The sequence below is a fragment of the Osmerus eperlanus genome, chromosome 20, assembly GCF_963692335.1.
Source record: "Osmerus eperlanus chromosome 20, fOsmEpe2.1, whole genome shotgun sequence".
Taxonomy (NCBI): Eukaryota; Metazoa; Chordata; class Actinopteri; order Osmeriformes; family Osmeridae; genus Osmerus; species Osmerus eperlanus.
In genome coordinates this window covers 3,462,572-3,482,243 of record NC_085037.1, presented here as the reverse complement: position 1 = coordinate 3,482,243, position 19,672 = coordinate 3,462,572, and the positions used below count along the sequence as shown (strand labels likewise).

Here is a 19,672-nt window from a genome sequence, read left to right as displayed (position 1 = left end):
AATTTATAATGTAATCCCTCTCGGATGTCTCTGACATTCGTTCTGCATTATTTTTGTCTGTAATAAAGCGCTTTCTTTCTTTCACGAACAAAAATAAAATCCAGTGACACACTGTTTATTAAAATAAATCTGTGATTGTAAATGAACTTCTCTTATAATTGTTATAATTTAAATGAGTTTGCTTCTTGATTAAATTGATAATAACAACAATATTAACCAACTATATCAAATAATTATTTAGAAAGATTTATAAAATCCCTTAGGTAGTAGTGAAAGACTAGAGGGGATGGATACTAGGTTGAGTTAAGGTTTAAATGAAGAAAGAACTTCATCTAAAGCTGTAAAGCGGAACTGATGTTCCGGATTATGTTTCAACTAACGTTATTTGATGTGGGAACAATTTTAGAAAAATGGCGCCGATCATGGAGTGCTGAAGATTTTACTGAAACGTAAATTTACACATACTTTTGTACATCTTGTGACAAAAATTGTTCACTACCCTTTTAAACCATTTTCTCTGCAACTATGTTTGTTGCGCGAAGTATTGCGGCGGACCATAAAGACCTTATCCACGATGTGTCTTATGATTTCCACGGCCGGAGAATGGCGACATGTTCCAGTGACCAAAGTGTGAAGGTAGCATTGCAAGATAGCTAGCCAGAAATTACAGTTCGTTAACCAACTATCTTATTTTAACTAGATCATTTTACCTGTGTTTAGTCAATAAACCTTGCTGGTCATTGGCCAATTGACAATAGCATGACAACATGTGTACCCCGTTTGAAAATCACATCCTTCATTTCAGGTTTGGGACAAAAGTGACAATGGTGAGTGGAACTGCACAGCCAGTTGGAAGGTAAGTTAAAGCAGGCGTCTTATAATCACACGTCTATAAACTTTATTACCTTTGCATCACCTATACGTATGTTATCAGCTAAAACATGAAATGGGTAAATAATATATTATTAAAGTAAATGCATGTTAAATATTAGATAAATGTGTGTACGTTAAGACCCACAGCGGATCGGTTTGGCGCGTGACCTGGGCACACCCCGAGTTTGGACAAGTCTTGGCGTCCTGCTCATTTGATCGGACTGCGGCGGTATGGGAGGAGATAGTTGGCGAGTCGAACGATAAACAGCGCGGACTCAGCCATTGGGTAAGGATGGGTGGAGGCCACAAGGCACACACGTGACCTACCTTATTAGTGTAATCTAAAGGAAAACCAGAAACCCTTTTCTGAACAAATCTTACATATATGAATGCAGTAATCTTCAGTGTAAAACGTTTTTACAGCGTAAAAAGGTGTAGGCTAATGAACAATTTTAGCTGGATGCATTTTCAGTTGGGGAACTTTAACACTGCCTGTTTCATCCTCCACATTTGGCCTGGTCCCAGATCAAGAGGACCACATTGGTGGACAGCCGAACATCAGTTACTGACGTGAAGTTTGCTCCGAAACACATGGGCCTCATGCTGACCACCTGCTCCGCGGATGGTGTCGTCAGAATATACGAGGCTCCTGATGTGATGAACTTGAGCCAGTGGTCCCTGCAGCATGAGATCTCATGCAAGCTCAGCTGCTCCTGTATTTCTTGGAACCCCTCCAGGTCTGGAACACCTCTCACGTCTATGTGGCCTCCTCACAGAATTATTCAAATGTATTATTAAAGTCAATACTGAATCCATATAATGATTGATTAAAAAGTAAATATATTGAAGGGTTCTTCACAAAGGAACTTACTTGATTTTGATCAAATGTATATTAGAAGATTGTAGATTTTAATACTCTCCGAATACACCAGTAGATGGCACAGTGCTCAACACAAAAGGTCTACTTTTTCCTATCCCTGTTTACAATTGACATGGGGGAGTTCAAATACAAAAAGGACCAAACTGTAATTTTGGGTAGGGACATGAACAGCTTGTACTTTATGAATTTCTATGATTCATGTCAGTGTTATTTTGTCTTTGCTTGCAGCTCTCGTGCCCATTCTCCCATGATAGCCGTGGGCAGTGATGATGGCAACACTGCCTACAGTGGTAAAGTTCAGATCTACGAATATGTAGAAAACACAAGGTGGGTGCTACAGTTTTTGTTTCTCGGATTGTAGGCTTGACACTGTGTTTCAATGACTGTCAAAGTAACATGCCGGTTATTAAAGAAAGCAAAAAAAATTATTGGAAACACGTATTCTGATTGGCTGCCATCCCACTCACTGTTTTAGGAAGTACGCCAAGGTGGAGACTCTGATGACAGTCACAGACCCCGTACATGACATCGCCTTTGCACCAAACCTGGGACGTTCTTTCCATGTGCTGGCCATAGCAACCAAAGATGTGCGCATCTTTAAGCTTATACCCATGCGGTATGTTTACGCTCATGCTGTAACATTAAGCTCTGCTCTGTTACAGTAATAGACAGTGTATTGGTCTGTAACAGATAGTATATTGGCCCCTTCTTGGATAGTGTTATCAATAGCAAAGATGGTATTTATCCTATGAGATGTGGGATTCAAGGGGAATGTCACATTTACATTTAGTAATTTAGCAGACGCTCTTATCCAGAGCGACTTACAGGGACATTCCCCCGAGGCAAGTAGGGTGAAGTGCCTTGCCCAAGGACACAACGTCATTTTGCACGGCCGGGAATCGAACCGGCAACTGGTTAATAGCCCGATTCCCTAACCGCTCAGCCATCTGACCCCGTCAGATGTCACAATGGTTAGACCTTCTTTCTCAAGTACTGGAGGAGGTATAAGGTCTCTTTGGTGTTTACTAAATGATAGTCTCCTACAATACCTACAACAATCTAGACAAGTTGTAGATTCACAAGATTCAGGAAGAGAACTTAGTACAGCACTAAGGTTCTGTCTCTGGGTTCTCTACAGTAAGGAGTCTTCCTCTTCGGGCCCCACCAAGCTGGAGGTGCAGCTTCAGGCCCAGTTTGACGGCCACAACTCCCAGGTGTGGAGGGTGAGCTGGAACATCACCAGCACCCTGTTGGCCTCCTCAGGGGATGACGGATGTGTACGCCTTTGGAAAGGTATGAGTGCTGAATGGGAACCTAAAGACAACCCTCACCCATGGCCTACTCTTGAAAGTGCAATAAACTCTTAAACAGTATCAAGAATTTCCCTTCAACCTTTTCTTTCAAAAACAATTGGGGTCGAACTCGCATTAGCTAGATGCTTTTGTGCTTAAACAATATACTTCCTTTTAAGAATTGCTAACACGTCTAGATTGGTTGCAGAAATTCACTTTAGAACAAATTCGAAGCATTACCGTACAGCAAACAAAGTTGGACTTTGGAAGTATTGAGGTGCGTCTGTGTCCTTTCTAGCCAACTACATGGACAACTGGAAGTGCACCGGCATCCTGAGGGGGGACGGGAGTCCGGTCAATGGAGCCGCTGGTCAGGCAGGCACCCCTGGTGCAGCCGGCACACCTGGAGGTCCTGCTACCCAGAATGCCCTGCAAGCTGTTGCTGGGAGGTAGGTGTGACCGAGACTGGTACTGTGTGCTATTTGAAAACAGTTGAGAGAATATTAATGGATACAATCTTATTTGAGGTCATGAAGCCGGACTGGAATGTATTATTTGTTAAAACATAACCTCACCCACATCATTACTAATACTAGTTTCTGCAATTATCCGTGAAAGATATTCTGTTCAGCTTCTTTTTTGTGGATTAATACACCCCTCCCTGACATGTAGATGCAGTGTGTAATATGTAATGAAGAATAGTACTGCAAATGGTTTGTTGCAAGTATTTGCCTTTTGCTTGTCATTGTTGTTTTCTCACTAAACCTTGTGCTCTGCTTGTGTTGTCTCCTGTAACAGAAAGAAAGCCCAACTGATGCCTGGCTAGTGGAATGACATGCCCACTGTATTTTCTGCTTGTTGCATGGACACACACGCATACATACACACACACACACACACACACAGAGGATTGAATGGAGGACATCTCTGATCAACCCCCTTAAAGACATTCAAGCACTTTGTAGTACTCATCAAGGAAGAGTGGATTTCCAGACCAGACAAATTATAGTCAGTACATTAGGTTTGATAGTAGGGACAGATCTGAAGAAGTGTCTCGAAGTAATGGGGGCGGGAGCTGATTTATACATCAGGACAGCCGTTTACACACCACAATGTTGTGAAAATAAACTAACAATTATTTAGGGGTTAAAAAAAAAAAAAAGAGCCTGGTATGGACCTGTTTAGTCCTCAGACATTCATTTCTGAGGAGATAGATAACAAAAGATTTAAGACATCACAGTAAAAGGAAAAAGAAACAGTCAACTGTACAAAAAGTTGTTTGTTTCATTCAAAGCATCTTGAACTGCTCTTTAATAAATACGGATTTCGTTACAAGTCAAGTATCTTTGGCCAGAATGTGGAGAATGAATGTGATTGTGAAAGTGTGTTCTGTTTAAATATACATTTGTAAACACAGAAAACAGTAATAGGAACATTCCACACTTGTGAAGAAAGTTATTTAGATCTTGGCCATGTTAAGGCAAGACAACTAAAAAAGTCTTAAGGTATTTGGATATTCTTGAAATATTCTGCCGAAGTCTTGGATTATATTTCTGTTTTTGTGAAAAATGTGTGGACCACAATTTAGAGAACAACAGCAAACATCTAAATGGGAAGAGAAATACACTGATAGCAGTGGTCTGTTTGTGTGTTTGTCGGCATTCCTCTTGATATGCATTGATATGTTTGTGAATTCATGACTAACAATCTAATCAATTGACAGTTGAACTTAAGTACATTGAAATAGTTCAATAAATTTGCTTGATTGACAAAATGCTTGCCACAATTGATTTGTTGCATAGTTGTGCGTTTCGTCTGAATCCTGATTCACATTCACTTATACAACAATTTTTGGTTATTTTATTTTATCAGAGTTAACTTGGACTCATCCAGGACTGGATCAAAGCAGAGCTACCTCCCGCTGCCTTCCTCTCTCATAGAGACAGCATGTGACTCTGACTCTACTAACATACAGCTGCCTCACTTGCGAGTCAAGTATACAACAAACCCTGTTAACCAACAGCCAGAATACGACTAGGATCAGTACTAGCTAATAAAGACACAACAGTGTATGTACACATGACAGATAGGCCTTAGTTATTCAAATGTACCCTACCCCTCGCATTAAAACAATTGTTCACATTTGTGGGAAATCAGCAGTATGTTGCCCCAAATATACAACTGGCATGTGACCGCTATAAAGAACTAACTTCTACTTTAAATTACGGAAATACCCCGAGTGAGTGTGTCCCACCGACCCATCACTTCTCCTTTATAGTCTTATAAAGTTGTGGGATAAAATAATCAGGGAAAATCATCTCCAGGAATTTTTTTTCCAGCCATCTCACACTGAAATCTGGACCTAGTGTGAACAATCAGGCTATATAAAGACCATAACGGACATGTGATGTAGGTATTTTTCGTGTTTGGAATATTTTATTGTTAAATAAATGTATATAATTGTGTAATTTTGTTTATCATTATTTTAATGATCACGAATATTTTTCCACACGTGTTACCTTAAAACTGCCGAGATGTGCTCTGATACTCCTACTCTGCAGATGTCGCTACAGCGTTTTCCAAATTATTCATATTGAGCTGAGGCAAACTAGACTACAGAGTTTATGCAGTGTCGAGTTCAGCTGAGCGATGAGTGAGGTGTCGTCTAGACGCACTTGACACCCTCTTCGCGGTCTGGAACGCAGTCTGGCTGCGACAATTTTTCACAGTGGGACCTGAGAACGAGCGCTCCAAGAGAATTCTTCAAAAATGTAAGCGTTTTATCATCCGCGTAACTTGTTTTTATGTCTGTTATAATATGGTGGTCGACTGGAGATGAGGGGGTGCTGCAGTACTGCTGAAGACAACGAAAGTTGTTCCAGACTGAGACTCAGTGCAGTAAAAATGAAAACAGGCTCAAGTTCTTAAAGGGAACGTTTTCGAATAGCTTGACATCCTTTGTAAAATACGATCTTGTACTAATAACTTCAACTACAAAATTTTGCAAACAATTTCATTTGAATGTATTTCTTTCTTAATTGTTTTCGGCATAAGAAGTTTAGCACTGGTAAATGCAGTTTACATACTTGCATGCATAACTTTTTCCAACTTCAGGTAGGCCATACTCCGCACGATGCGATGCGAAACGTTATTGCGTAGTTTAAACCAACATAACAAACAGCCCTTATTAAAAAACAAAAACAAACAAAAAACTGATATTTTGCATGTTTATCACACGATGCCTTTTTTTTTTACATAATGTTAATTGCATACAGTTACTTATCTGCGGTAGGTGTGCTGTCAATTGCAGGCAAAGCACACTTGGTAGGCTATTACAAACTGACATGGATGTCCACTTATGGATAATGGAGAATACATTGGTATTAGGATTGGGTGTGGCTACCCTATCATTTGTACTTATCATAACAACTGCTAAAAGCTAATAGCAAAACGAATTCCACTATAATAAAATCAAGCTTAGCTTTTAACGAAGTAGGCTATGACATGCCATAGACATCTTCAGTTGCTAATTATATGGAATAAACTCCGTACAGTGGTTGCTAATTAATTAGCAGAGCAGTATTTCAAACATGAAACATTTTAAGGACCTAATGTTGCCTGTCTCCTAGAGATAATTCACAATGGTGTCAAGGGACTCGTAGAGTGGAGAGAAGATGATAGGGAGTGGAAGGTGGAAAAAGGAAGAATCAGACTCAAACTGGATTTACAAGGAAACAGGGAAAGGTGAACCAGAGTTGGGTGTCTGTCCTCAAACAACCCACTGTCTCAAGTCAACCAGACTGCAGTACATATGACATTATCAAAACCCTGAACTGTCTCTCTGATCCCTGAGGATGTCTGATGTGACAGCTGTAAACCAATGAGACGTTCCACAGAACAGTCCGTCCCCACCCCTCTGTTCACAACCCACCTCTCCAGTGACGTCCCTCCAGCATCACACATTGAACGAGTGTGCCCCCAAGTCCATCCATCAGCAGCAGTGTAGTTTCGGCCATACAGAGTACACACATTATTTATTGACTCACAATATACTGTCTTCTTATCCACCACTAATGTAATTTTATGTAATTTGGAGTATGCCCATGACTGACTGGACTTATAGTGCAGTCTCTCTTTAAATGAAGGCACTTATGGCAAGCCACAGACACAGGGCTGAGATGCAGACAAAACAGGAAACTGGTGACAAAGGACAGGGAACAAGCACTCCCGTGTGTTTTAGTTTACAAAAGAGACACATTTCAACCAAAACAAAAGAATCTTCCGGGGAGCCTCGCTCCACCCGGGTCGGCCGCTCAGGTCTATACCTGAGGGACCAAACTGAAACTTAACATCAACGACCTCTCTCTTTCTCTCTCAAGCCGTTCTTCTCGGGCTCGAGTCTTTATCCTCCTCTGAGCCCTGTCCACTCCGCTTTTGTGCAGTCGGCGGCCACTGATTCGCTAACGTGTCGCAGCCAGGCGCCATGCCTCCGCTCTTGCTGACCAGGTCACTCTCGCCAACAGTGTCACCGCATGTCCGTGGCATCTCTCTTGCTGTCTGTGACGCTGCTGTAAGTGACTGAGTCGCCACTATCCACGTCGCTCCTCTGGCCAGCTGTTTCCCCGCTCTCGCCAACCTCGTCGTCGCTAACCGTGTCGCTGCTCTTGCCCCCTCCCTCAGTTTTCCCTCTAGGGCCGAATCCTCCGCTCAAGGGGTGTTGGTTAGGACCAGGGCCAACATGGCCTTCAGCCTGGAGGTAATTTCCTCCCATAACTGCTGCTGCCTTTTCAGTGCGACCCTTGTGGGCCTGTCGGTCCTTGTCTCAGATGTGGGTTGTTCCTGGGGTCTTCCTTTAGGTGGACTCTTCCTGCAGGCCGATCATGCTTTGGGCCTGTCAAGATCATAGCTTCCTCCATAGTTTTTTTTCCCCTCCTGAATTGCATACGTCAGACAGTGGTCTCAGCTCCCCGCATTCTCCACCATATGTGGCAAAGCCACAGAGAAACACAGGGCTGAGACACTTGCAATTCAGGAGACTGGAGACAAAGGCCGTGTCCCTCTGGCTTGAGTCTCTGGTTTACCGAACCGGCGGCTGGTTCGCCAAGTGGGAAGTGGAAAACCGCTTAAAGGAGTCGCACACAACCTGGCCATGAGTCGGCTGGGGCCGCTGTCCCTGGTGCTGGGAGGGCCTCTGAGGCTGTCACACACTCTGCAGAGCAAATATTTAGTCAGTGAAAAGTGTCCTATGGGATTAAAATGAGAACCACAACAACAACATAGACTGGAGCTCCTACTGGGACTCACTTGATTCTGTCGTACATTTTACGTCAAAAGAATTCCCTCTTTCCAGGTTATTTTTTAGACCTGGGTAAATTCAGTGGGAATCAGAATAAGGATCCTCTATCTATATTATAAGTGTAGCCTACCTCGCATAGACATGGGGATTGGACGTCAGAAGAGCCAGTGAGCCGGGCTGCAGTTGGGTTGACTCAGATGAAAGCCTCAGTGAGACTGCAGTCTGCCAGCCTGACAACCAGGGCCCATGCAGGCAGACAGAGAGAAGCAGGATTATTTCCAGACAGTTTTATTTTTAGCCACACCAGGCAGCCTTCCCAGTCTTCACAAAGAGCCTGTGAATGCTCCCAACAAAACCAGATCGGTCTAGAGAAGCTGCCTTTTGTATCAGAAAATCCTAAATCGACTTCCTTGGCTGGAAGGAAGACTGCACATTTTGTGTAGGCCTGAGACTGTTGGATAGGTTTTGGATAGTGTTGGATATGGGACTGTTTAAGGGTTTATTCAGTTCACTCATTTTATACCAGACACTTAACATGACATAACATGTCAGGTCACCTTGTTTTTCGATGTTAGTCTCCTGAATGTAGGACTTTCATATAAATGTTCATCGTCATCTGTACTTTAAGGGGCGTCGATGGTACAATGATGCCTTTTTTCATATAACCTTTGGTAGGCAGAATGCAGAAACGATGTTAAGGCCCACCTGTCTTTGCACCCATAGATGCAGGCAGGGTTCAATAGCCATGTGATTTGTGTGAAACCTCTTCAGACAGTGTTACCTGTGTCTAACAGAAAATATTTGAAGTACAAGTATTTTGTTTATTCATGCCAAGTTAGTAATCTAAATTATGTTTTATACCCCTCTATATTTTTGCAATGTGATGCTTCATCTTGAAGTTTATATTTTTACATTTATTTGATGATTAGCTGCCATCAACACATTGACCTTCCTGCCATTTTGTGTCTGGGAGACAAACCCATTGGAATAATTAATTTCCATTAAGTTTGTCTGAAAAGGTACATACAAATCCTGCACACTAGTGCACGTGGTATGAGGTTCGACACCATTTCCATGGACCTTTTTTAGTCTGTGAGCACCAAATGCAGAACTACAGCTTAGAATGATTGCGTGTGTAGAGAAGCTTCAATACAGTATTTAGCTCGTATGCAGGCTCATTCCTTGAATTCACATGCAAACCAGATATTTGTGAGTGAAATTTAGACTCTGACCACACACAGACATTTTCGCACCGTACCTTCCATTTGCAAACAATTTGTATGGCAGATGGTTAAATAATTTCAATAAGTATGAGCTAATCCATTGCCATGTCAGTGGTGTTGTACCACTTAACTTTAACCATTGGTTAAAATCTCCCATCAATACGGTTGTATCGTTTAGCTGCACCCTCCAATCACCAACCAGCACATTTTAAAAAGTGGTGTCCAGAATCATAGCACCTGCTCTGTTAGCTATTGAATTACACAGCGCTGAGATACAGGAACCCCCCCCCCACCAAGACTTAAGAGCTGCCATTACATACACATTAAAGTGCGATATGTCTGGTAACCAAACCAAGCCAGACAGATACAGTAACTGTATATTGTGAAATCTTTGGTGGGTTTGTCTGTCAATGTGTTTGTGAGAGCGAACTGATACATTATACAAATTCATAAGTTCCAGGCAATGCTGTAGACTTGGTTTTGAAATGAATGTGCAACTCCACCCTTAGATAGGTCTCGCAACTCACACGCTGCATTGTTAGTGCTCTTCCTAACTGCATGACGATGGGTCCATATGAGGAAACTGCCCAAGTGAGAGTGGTAGAAAGAGAGACAATGTCAGTCAGTGGAACTTTGGTATTTAACAAGAGCAAACCAGGGAGCGGAGGGCACTTGTCGGCATTCCTCGGACATAGCAGGGAAGCCTTTTGACGCAGAGGAGAGAATGTCTGACGTGCATTGGCTGGCAGACAGCTCTGGCCATGCTGGTCAGCTGCTCACAGGCATAGCACCCAGACACATGCCCCAGTTCAGTTATGGGTCTCACAAGTGAAAGGTTGTTGTTAGGCACTCCAGTCATCGCTGTAGTATTTCTAAATGGTAACTAAATAGGAGATGTGAAGGTCCAAGGGCTGCTTTCCAAAATGTAGTAATGTCCGATCAACTGTGTAAAAAATCGTATTACAATTTTCGATTTTCAAAAAATCAACGCAAAAACTCTGCAAAGCACATATCGTGATGTAAATGAACATATTCTAGGGTACATGCGTTCATATAAATTGGCCAAAATGTGTTAACAATTTGATTTATAAGAAAATACATCTATAGGCCTACCTATTATTCACAACCATTTAGCATCACTATAATCAAAATCTGTTGCCCTGAGAGTTCCGTGTGTGTTTTTCAGTTGTCTGCATTCCGTGATTCCGTCTGTATTTTTGGCATTGCAGAAATCAAAGGGCCCTAAGGAACCATTTGGTCTGGAGTACTCTGATTGTAATTCGGATTCTAAACTGTACATAACCCTGACTGAAATAAAAAAGCAGAAATAAATTGATAAAGAACACCCATTATGTAGAAAACACTTCTTTGTGTTCATTATTTCTTTCTTACAATTGGAATTTCTATAAAGACATTGGTGAACTATGCTGGAAGCCAATTACCAAATGAGGCTTAGTGTTAAGGTTAGCATACGTATCGTATTAGAATGTCAGACTGGACATTAGTTTGCTGTAGTATGTTGTGTAATGGTGCTGTTGATTGTAAGTAGTTGGTTGTTGAATGCTTGAACATATGGCTTGGACATGGGCTGCACGACGATTCTCCACAGGAGAGCCCTGAGAGGACAGACAGATGGAACTGCTCAGGGCACAGGACAGAGAGAGAGAGAGAGAGAGAGAGAGAGAGAGAGAGAGAGAGAGAGAGAGAGAGAGAGAGAGAGAGAGAGAGAGAGAGAGACTCTTCTAGCCTATAGTCGTGTGGTTATACATGTCGTGTGTGTGTGTGTGTGTCAGCATTTCGGTCTGTGTCTTATCTATCCGTTTTGTCTTTCTATTTGTGGCTGTCTGTGGGTGCAGCTGGAAGCATGTGCGTGTATGTACAGACCTTTTTAGCTTGTCTGAAGTTCAGTGCCAAACAACAGCGCATGTCGAGACATCTGTGGACAAATTGCTTTAAATAGCAACGTTTAACTTCACACCACCTAAACGCAATACACACACTGAATGTGACCAACGCACACAGAACCTACTTTCCCTGTCGTGGTGCCACGACGACCATACATGTCCTCAAGCATTGTAGCAGACTCTGTTGGCATGGTTTCAGTTCTGCTGCTCGTCAGAGAAAGTACAGAGCATTGCCTTACAAGCCCTCATTCTTCAAACCGTACACTGTGTACAACTTTGGCTCGGTCTGGCCTGCCTGCCTGCCTGCCTGCCTGCCTGTCTGTCTGTCTGTCTGTCTGTCTGTCTGCCATATTTATTTGTGTATCTCCATCTGCTGTGGTCTGTGTCTGTATTTGTCAATAGATAGGGGTGGAGCATGCTCAGACAACCAATGTCTGTAACTCTGTAAATGCTTTCAGACACAATCATAAGACCTTAAGGGAATGATATTGATCATCTATAACCACTCTGGAATGATTAGTCTGGAATATACCAGTGGAGGGAGACATATATGGGATGTGGATGGTGCTTGCATTTGTCTTTGTCAACATTTTGACACTGATGTCACCGTGTGACAAAAAAAAAACACCTTTCCACAAACGGATCCAATAAAGTACTATTATAACACATTGTGCAAAGTGTACAGTTTACAGGAGACACACCTACACACTGACAGCAATATAGCAACATGTTCACCAGGTTAACCTGTCTCTAGCTTATTGAGGCTTTTGCATCGTGTAGTATTAACAGCTAAATCCACTTCTGAGTATCAGCCCTCCCACCCAACCTATTCTGAGTCAGTATTGTGTGCACTGTGTGTGACCTCTTCACCACGCGATGTGCTGCAGTGCCGCAGTCAATGACCCGCTGTCTAGACGGTGTGAGTGCGAATGCCACTGGGAGAGGCTGCCCATTGATTGGCTGGGAAGCTGACACTTCAGTATCGCCCCGGGACACAAGGGGGAAGGATAGAGGAGGGGAGGTGAGCTTGTGATGGCGGAAAAAAAAAGAGTGGGGCAGGCATATGGAAAATCCTACGCATGTCAGTGCCTGGCTCTCATTGCAAACGCCTGTTCACCCACATCACCCTAAACACACAATTCATTTGTAAAGCTACGACGGATGGCCAGGGTGCACTATTTCAAAGCCTGTCTGTGTCTGTGCTACATTGTATGCTTATCCAAGTTCGGTGTATTTCTCTTTTCATCATGAAAGAAAACCCAGCAAGAGGCAAAAAAGACTTCACGATCCACAATTAAAGCACCACCCACACCCTTAGTTGAAAGGATTCAAATTAACATTGGTAATAATGGTAACAGATGTGTGTTTATTATTAACATATGAGGCATTCGGTTTCATATCTGACACTAAGAAGTGTCTTCTCAAGAGCAATTGTATGTTTGTAAAGGGTCTTCAGAGGTTTTAGATGCACCGTTGCCTGCAGTATGTACTTTATATCTTGTCATACCTCAATTATAATACTTCAGTGAAATGTGTCTGGAAGAGTATAAGAAGATATGCCTCAAGATATTTTCATCCACAGCCTTGTTCTGTAAGTCACTGAATTTAAATTGAAGTTGAACCAAAATCAGGCACAAACATTGCACTCTATCTCAATGACACAGTGGGCATCTGGTGATCCTTTGGTTACCACCCCTGCTACCAATACCTTCACAATTTAGTGTACCTTTTATAATCTGCTTTCCTAAAGCATTCCCTGCTCTTGGACTACTCCACCTTTCAAAACGCAGCAGGACTCTGTCCTGGGTGTGTGATGTGTAACAACATGGGTTACTATGTACATGGGTTACTGTGTCACTGGCCAGACGAGGCATTGAGGAATGACGTTTGCTCCCCCAGTTTGACCCTAGTGTTGACTCACGAAAGGCCTGTTGTCCAAGGCATATTTTATGGCTACATGCTGTTTTGTGTTAGAAATTCCCTTTCCTATGCTATTCCAGTCACAGGTACTTCAACAAGGTACCTAAATTTACCATTTGAATTATGCTTCTCTCTAGCAATTTGCCTTAATTACCAGAATTTTGGACAAATGTCTAAACTGGTTGTTACCCCAAACCTTTCTTGACATTGAACATGTATGGGTCAGCCCTTGGGTCACAACATGATAAATTAATTAAAGTATTTTTGGACCTACCCTCTTAAAGGCCGGTTCATACAAGTTATTTTGGTTGTAGAAACTCTCAAGAAGCCTCCCTTTCAAACAATTTAACCAACTAGAAAATTATACCAAAATAATTTTTTCTTTAATTTATTCTAGCAATTTCATCAGTGAAGCATGTAATTAAGTTTTACACTCTCGCCATTAATACTGTGTTTGAGATGGAAGGCCAAATCTTACCCTACCTGTGTCACCTTTGCACGTCAGTCATGTTGATCCATCAGCCCCCAACAATTGTGGTGAGAATTTCCTTTGGGCACTGTGCATTAAACATTATGTTCAAGTGTCAATGCTAAGCTTTGATGGGTGAACCATTTGGCATGATCAAAGCAGAGGTAATCTATCAAATGATCCATCCATCCATTGATCCATCCATCTACCCACCCATCACCACTGCATTATGGAGGTCATTAGAAAAGAGGCATTATGGAGGTCATTAGAAAAGAGGCAGTCTTGCCCAGATGGTGTATAATGCCACTCAAATCAGAAGCTTGGCCACAGCATGGGCAACACTCAAAAGGACTATTCTGCTCAGAGAAATTTTAATCTATTTTATAAATGAAAAAAAATCGGTTAGATATATATAATGTAAGAAAGCATAAAATGTAAAAAACAAAATGTTTCATGTAACAGAGTTATTTAAATACAGTTATTTAACCGGATGCTTTTTCCGCATCCTTTTTCAGTTTAAAATGACTAAGCTAATAGAACACCTAACCTTTAACAAATACACTCACCGGCCACTTTATTAGGTACGCCTGTTCAATTGCTTGTTAACACAAATAGCTAATCAGCCATGGCAGCCATGGCAGCAACTCAATACATCTAGGCATGTAGACATGGTCAACACAACATGCTGAAGTTCAAACTGCATCAGAATGGGGAAGAAAGGGGATTTAAGTGACTTTGAATGTGGCATGGTTGTTGGTGCCAGACGGGCTGGTTTGAATATTTCAGAAACTGCTGATCTACTGGGATTTTCACGCTCAACCATCTCTTGGGTTTACAGAGAATGGTCCGAAAGAGAGAAAATATCCAGTGAGCGGCAGTTGTGTGGACGAAAATTCCTTGATGATGTCAGAGGAGAATAGGCAGACTGGTCTGAGATGATAGAAAGGCAACAGTAACTCAAATAACCACTTATTACAACCAAGGTATGCAGAATACCATTTCTGAATGCACAACACGTCGAACCTTGTCGCAGATGGGCTACAGCAGCAGAAGACCACACCGGGTGCCACTCCTGCCAGCTAAGAACAGGAAACTGAGGCTACAATTCGCACAGGCTCACCAAAATTGGACAATAGAAGATTGGAAAAACGTTGCCTGGTCTGATGAGTCTCGATTTCAGCTGCGACATTCAGATGGTAGGGTCAGAATTTGGCGTAAACAAAATGAAAGCATGGATCCATCCTGCCTTGTATCAATGGTTCGTGGTGGTGGTGTAATGGTGTGGGGGATATTGTCTTGGCACACTTTGGGCCCCTTAGTACCAATTGAGCATTGTTTAAACGCAACAGCCTACCTGAGAATTGTTGTTGACCATGTCCATTCCTTTATGACCACAGTGTACCCATCTTCTAATGGCTACTTCCAGAAGTCAAGATGTCACAAAGCTCAAATCATCTCAAACTGGTTTCTTGAACATGACAATGAGTTCACTGTACTCCAATGGCCTCCACAGTCACTATATCTCAATCCAATAAAGCACCTTTGGGATGTGGTGGAACGGGAGATTCGCATCATGGATGTGCAGCCGACAAATCTGCAGCAACAGTGTGATGCTATCATGTCAATATGGAGCAACATCTCTGAGAAATGTTTCCAACACCTTGTTGAAAGTATGCCACGAAGAATTAAGGCAGTTCTGAAAGCAAAAGGGGGTCCAACCCGGTACTAACGAGGTGTACCTAATAAAGTGGCCAGTGAGTGTATATCCTCAATGTTATTATGATGGAATGGTGCATAAAATTGAAAGACACTACTGTTTTTGGCAAATAGTATGTGGACATCAATCAGTATATGGACAGCTGCGTGATGAACCTCTCAGTCCAAATGATGGGCATTCATATGGAGTTGGTTTCAAATGTGTTTCTATAACAGCATTCACTTTTCTTGGAAGGCTTTCTGATAGACGTTGAAACATTGATGAAGGATTTGATTCCATTCAGACACAAGCATTAGAGAGGTTGGGCACTGATGTTGGGTGATTAGACCTGGCTTACAGATGGCATTAGAATTGATCCCAAATGTGTTTGATGGTGTTAAGGTCAGGGATCTGTGCAGGCCAGTCAAGTTTTTCCACACCAAACTCAACAAAACTTTTCTGTATGGCCTTACCAAAATTGTTGACACAAAGTTTAAAGCACATAATTGTCTAGAATGACATTTTATGCTTGGGCATGAATATCTCCACCAGTAGAACAAAGGCCTCTAGCCCAATAAAATGCAAAACAGCCCCCATTGTTAATTGGCTTGATGATGCCCCCAGGTTAGTAGGTTGAATCCTTGTGACCTTTTGCATGAGCCATCGATACTTTCAACCATGCCAGTGGTCAAACTTGAATTCCTTCCCATCTCATTTTCTATGGTATTTTGTCTCTTCATCTGCACCTCACTCTCGCTCAGCCTGCCAACCCCTTTTTTTCTGGTTCTCTTTTTAGGTTTTTGTTATTTCCAGTCTGGCACCCACATTAGCCAATCAGACTCCAACACTGGTGCAGTGGCTTTGACCCTTGCGCCTTCTGCTCTCACCCCTCCCCTGGGGATGAGTCCTCTACAGCCTTAGCCTGGCACATGCACTCAGTACACACACACAAATACTCACAAAATGTTCAGTCAGTTCAATTCATTATTTGATGTAGTCATAGATGAGTGAATAAATTAATAATGTTCTTGTTCGTGAACAAACTACAAAGAGTCAAACAAGATTTTACGAGATTGTAATGAATATGAGCTTTGTTTTCGGGTGAATATGGTAAGCACTATCTATAATGGTGAGAAATTAAATTCTTCAAATAAATTTAGATTAGAACTAATAATTCATTACATTTTTCATTAAAATGGAAAATAAGTTTTTTAAATGCCTTACTAAAGAACTTAGTTACCCTGACCCATGATGTTTTAGATTTTTTTTTTTAAACACTGAAAATCAATGATTGTAACATGACATTGGTTTTGTCTCAGGGATAATTGTCCTGAAAGGTACATTTCGACCCAAATTTTTTGCAGACTGACTCTTTGTTGCTACACCCTCCTTTACAGGCCAGTGCTATGCAAAGCTCTTGATATGGTTGACTGGTTCACCATCATGCCGCTCCCAGCCTCTGAACTCTGTAGCTCTCTGTGGCTTCTCACACAAGTCTTCTTGTTTGAGCACTGAGTTTTAAGGGACAGCCTTTTTGTGACAGTCCCTGAGAGGTGTAATGCAGTTTCTACTTCTTGATTTTTGATCCAGTTGTGCTCACTGGGGAATCCCAAAATGGGATATTGTTTGTACCCAAACCCTTTACCTAATATATCCATTTGTATTGCCTCATCTCTAATTTATGTAGAATACTCAATTTTCTTTCAGATTCACAGCCTGATCAATTATTTTGTACACCACTGTATGTATACATAATACATATAAAATAAAGCATGGTAGTAACACTATAACAATACATAAAAATACTGGCAACCACAGCTAACAGTATTGTACTGTAAACTTCACATTCTACAGTAGTGTATTGTAATGCATTTACAATCATTAACTGTTGAAATAATGTAGTGAAACTGTAAAACTTTACAGGACAATTCTTTACTGTAAAACAGGTTGGAAATGTGATTCCCCAAAGAGACACTCTGCTTGATATTCTGCCTGTTGGTTTTTGTCCAGTGTGAAATGGTGCCCAAGGTCTGTATGAGCAAAAGGGTTTCAGTCTATTATCAGAGCACCAGAAGAGAACAACTATATATTTTTTATATTTCTATTAAACCCCTGTTTAGACTTGCGTCTTCCGCTCTGCCAGTCTGCCTGTCTTATCAGCCCATCTGTCTGTGTGCCCATCAATGATGTCAGCTTATCTGACATTCACTCTGCATGTCTGTCAGAGTACAGGATGTCTGAATGCCTTGGTTGTTCCTCTATGTCTGCAATGTTCCTCTGCGGTACATGATTTATCTTCCCGTGCCTAGCCAGCAATGTCCTAATAGAAAACTAACAGGGGGGGCATAAGAAGAACTGGAAGTGGTGTGGTAAAGGAGAAGGAGAGGTAGGTGAAAGATAAGGAGAAAATTGGATGAATGAAGGGAGGGAGTAAAAAATGTTTTGCATAATGGCATTATTTTGTGGGAGGAAGGGCGCATTTGAGTTTCTTTATTGTTGATTGATGTCTTACACAGGGATAGTTATCTGTCTCTGTGGGTTCCTTTATTTACATATTTATGTAAATGAAATAACAGAGAAGACCATTATTTGTGCCATGCTTTGCTGAGCCCATGAGATCTAATGACGTACCTCTGTCCCCCCCAGCCTTCACCTTTAAACACCTGTGTTTGTGTGTGTGTAAACGAGAGGCATTGATTGTCTGGGTGTGGGGTTGGAACAAAGCTCTGTGTGTGTGTGTGTGTTTGTGAGTGTGTGGAAATTAGATTCCTGCTGGGGCAAGTTTGAGGAGGATGACTGGATGGGGAGGGGGACAGGGTGGGATTTGTCTGCTCCCTAAAGCTTGTTAAATAATCCCTAAACCTGGAGGTGGGGCATAGCTAAGTGTGTGTTTGAGCTATGTGTGTGTTTTGTATGTGTGTTTGTGTGTTCCTCTGGCTTCTGGACACTTTGTGTGTCAGTATTCAGCCAGTGACTTGTCTAATGGTTGAGTAGGCCTCTGGCCAGCAGTGAGACAGGGCTGCCTTAGGACATAAAGTGTATATGTGTGAACATGCTTGTGTGTAAATCCATTTAAATGCAATGGTGTTGTTGGGTGGATATGGAGTTATATATCGTATACCCTCCTTTTCCTTCATGTTATCAGCACATACCAACTTCTTAAAGCCAGTCTCGTCAGCATTATCATAGACAAGAAATCGGATACAGCATGGTTAGCTCAGACGTCCTGGTTTGTCTCACAAAAGTTTACGTCTGGAATGTATTGATGATGTATTGTGTCTGACGACACAATACATCATCATACTTTAGAAAATGCTTTGCTATGTTTGAGTCCTGTGTATGACAGAGAAACCGAGTGTGCAGTCGGTTGCATAACAAGTATCATTACATAAACTGTTTCAACCGGCAGTAAGCAAGCACTTTGGCAGGAGACAGATTTGGGTTAGCATTCAGGCTAGGAATTCCCAATCTTTGCTTGTTCCATGTTCTGTATTTGCTTAGAAGTCTCTTGTTCGGTGGAACACATCAAGAGAAACAGAAAAAAGCACATCCCCCTGCAAATGAACTGGGTATTTAGATAAACCGGAACCCAAATACATAGTCTCGATCTCTGCCTAGCGACAGTGCAGGGAATCCATAGCAACAGCAGTTAAGGGGGGGGGGGGGGGGGGTTGTATCTGCTGCAGTAGTTCTGTTTAATCTGATAATAGTGCAGTTATTTTAATGATCATGTGCTGCTGTTTTCATATTCTGAACACAGTGATGTCTTTAGCAGATGCACTTTGTGCATGTAGCTCTAGGGGGAAGTTGTTAGATCATTAATAATTGTCAGTGTTACAGTGCCCTCCAGGTTTTTCAATGGGGACACACCTCTCACTATTTCTATATGGTGCTAGACCAAAATAATTTGTCTAAAGTGGGATTATTTTGTTTTGGAACAAAATATTGGCATATCCATGTGGATGCACACAGACACACACACACACACACACAGATGAACCTTTGGATGAGCTATGATGATAATGTTACACTTGTAGACAGCTTTGGTTTTGTGAGTGACCTTTAAGATGAGTATACAAAAGACTTTCAGGAAGCCAGTCATCAGTCGTAATGATAATG

General features: G+C 41.8%; 2 protein-coding genes and 1 long non-coding RNA gene across 4 annotated transcripts in view; 2 read left to right on the top strand and 1 right to left on the bottom strand.

Moving 5' to 3' along the window:
• Positions 1-382: 382 nt before the first annotated feature.
• Positions 383-5,513, top strand: seh1l (SEH1-like (S. cerevisiae)). 2 transcript variants are annotated; one of them, XM_062486759.1, is made up of 9 exons: positions 383-636; positions 806-856; positions 1,013-1,159; positions 1,399-1,610; positions 1,982-2,080; positions 2,229-2,369; positions 2,892-3,046; positions 3,344-3,494; positions 4,918-5,513. In XM_062486759.1, exons 1-9 carry the CDS (start codon positions 526-528, stop codon positions 5,081-5,083), a joined length of 1,233 nt encoding a protein of 410 aa, XP_062342743.1. In that variant the 5' UTR covers positions 383-525; the 3' UTR covers positions 5,084-5,513. The 2 variants fall into 2 exon arrangements, with proteins under 2 accessions (XP_062342743.1, XP_062342744.1); XM_062486760.1 differs by lacking the exon at positions 4,918-5,513 and adding an exon at positions 3,844-4,833 and having other exon boundaries at positions 384-636.
• Positions 5,514-5,660: 147 nt separating this feature from the next.
• The window catches only part of ldlrad4a (low density lipoprotein receptor class A domain containing 4a), a 45,377-nt gene continuing 31,365 nt past the window's right edge, over positions 5,661-19,672 (top strand). The window contains exon 1 of the mRNA XM_062486766.1: positions 5,661-5,816. The gene's annotated coding sequence lies outside the window, so the exon portion shown is untranslated. The remainder of the gene's footprint in view (positions 5,817-19,672) is intronic.
• LOC134040728 (uncharacterized) lies at positions 7,255-8,598 on the bottom strand. Its single transcript, XR_009932907.1, has 2 exons — positions 8,472-8,598; positions 7,255-8,254 (listed from the first exon to the last, which is right to left on the bottom strand). It is a non-coding gene; the product is annotated as an uncharacterized LOC134040728 (long non-coding RNA).

Excerpts from the sequence above, each read along its gene's own strand:
- seh1l (XM_062486759.1), top strand. The coding sequence starts at position 526 with ATGTTTGTTGCGCGAAGTATTGCGGCGGACCATAAAGACCTTATCCAC. Across the intron at positions 1,160-1,398 it reads AGCGCGGACTCAGCCATTGG|ATCAAGAGGACCACATTGGT; the intron begins GTAAGGATGGGT and ends GCCTGGTCCCAG. Across the intron at positions 1,611-1,981 it reads ATTTCTTGGAACCCCTCCAG|CTCTCGTGCCCATTCTCCCA; the intron begins GTCTGGAACACC and ends CTTTGCTTGCAG.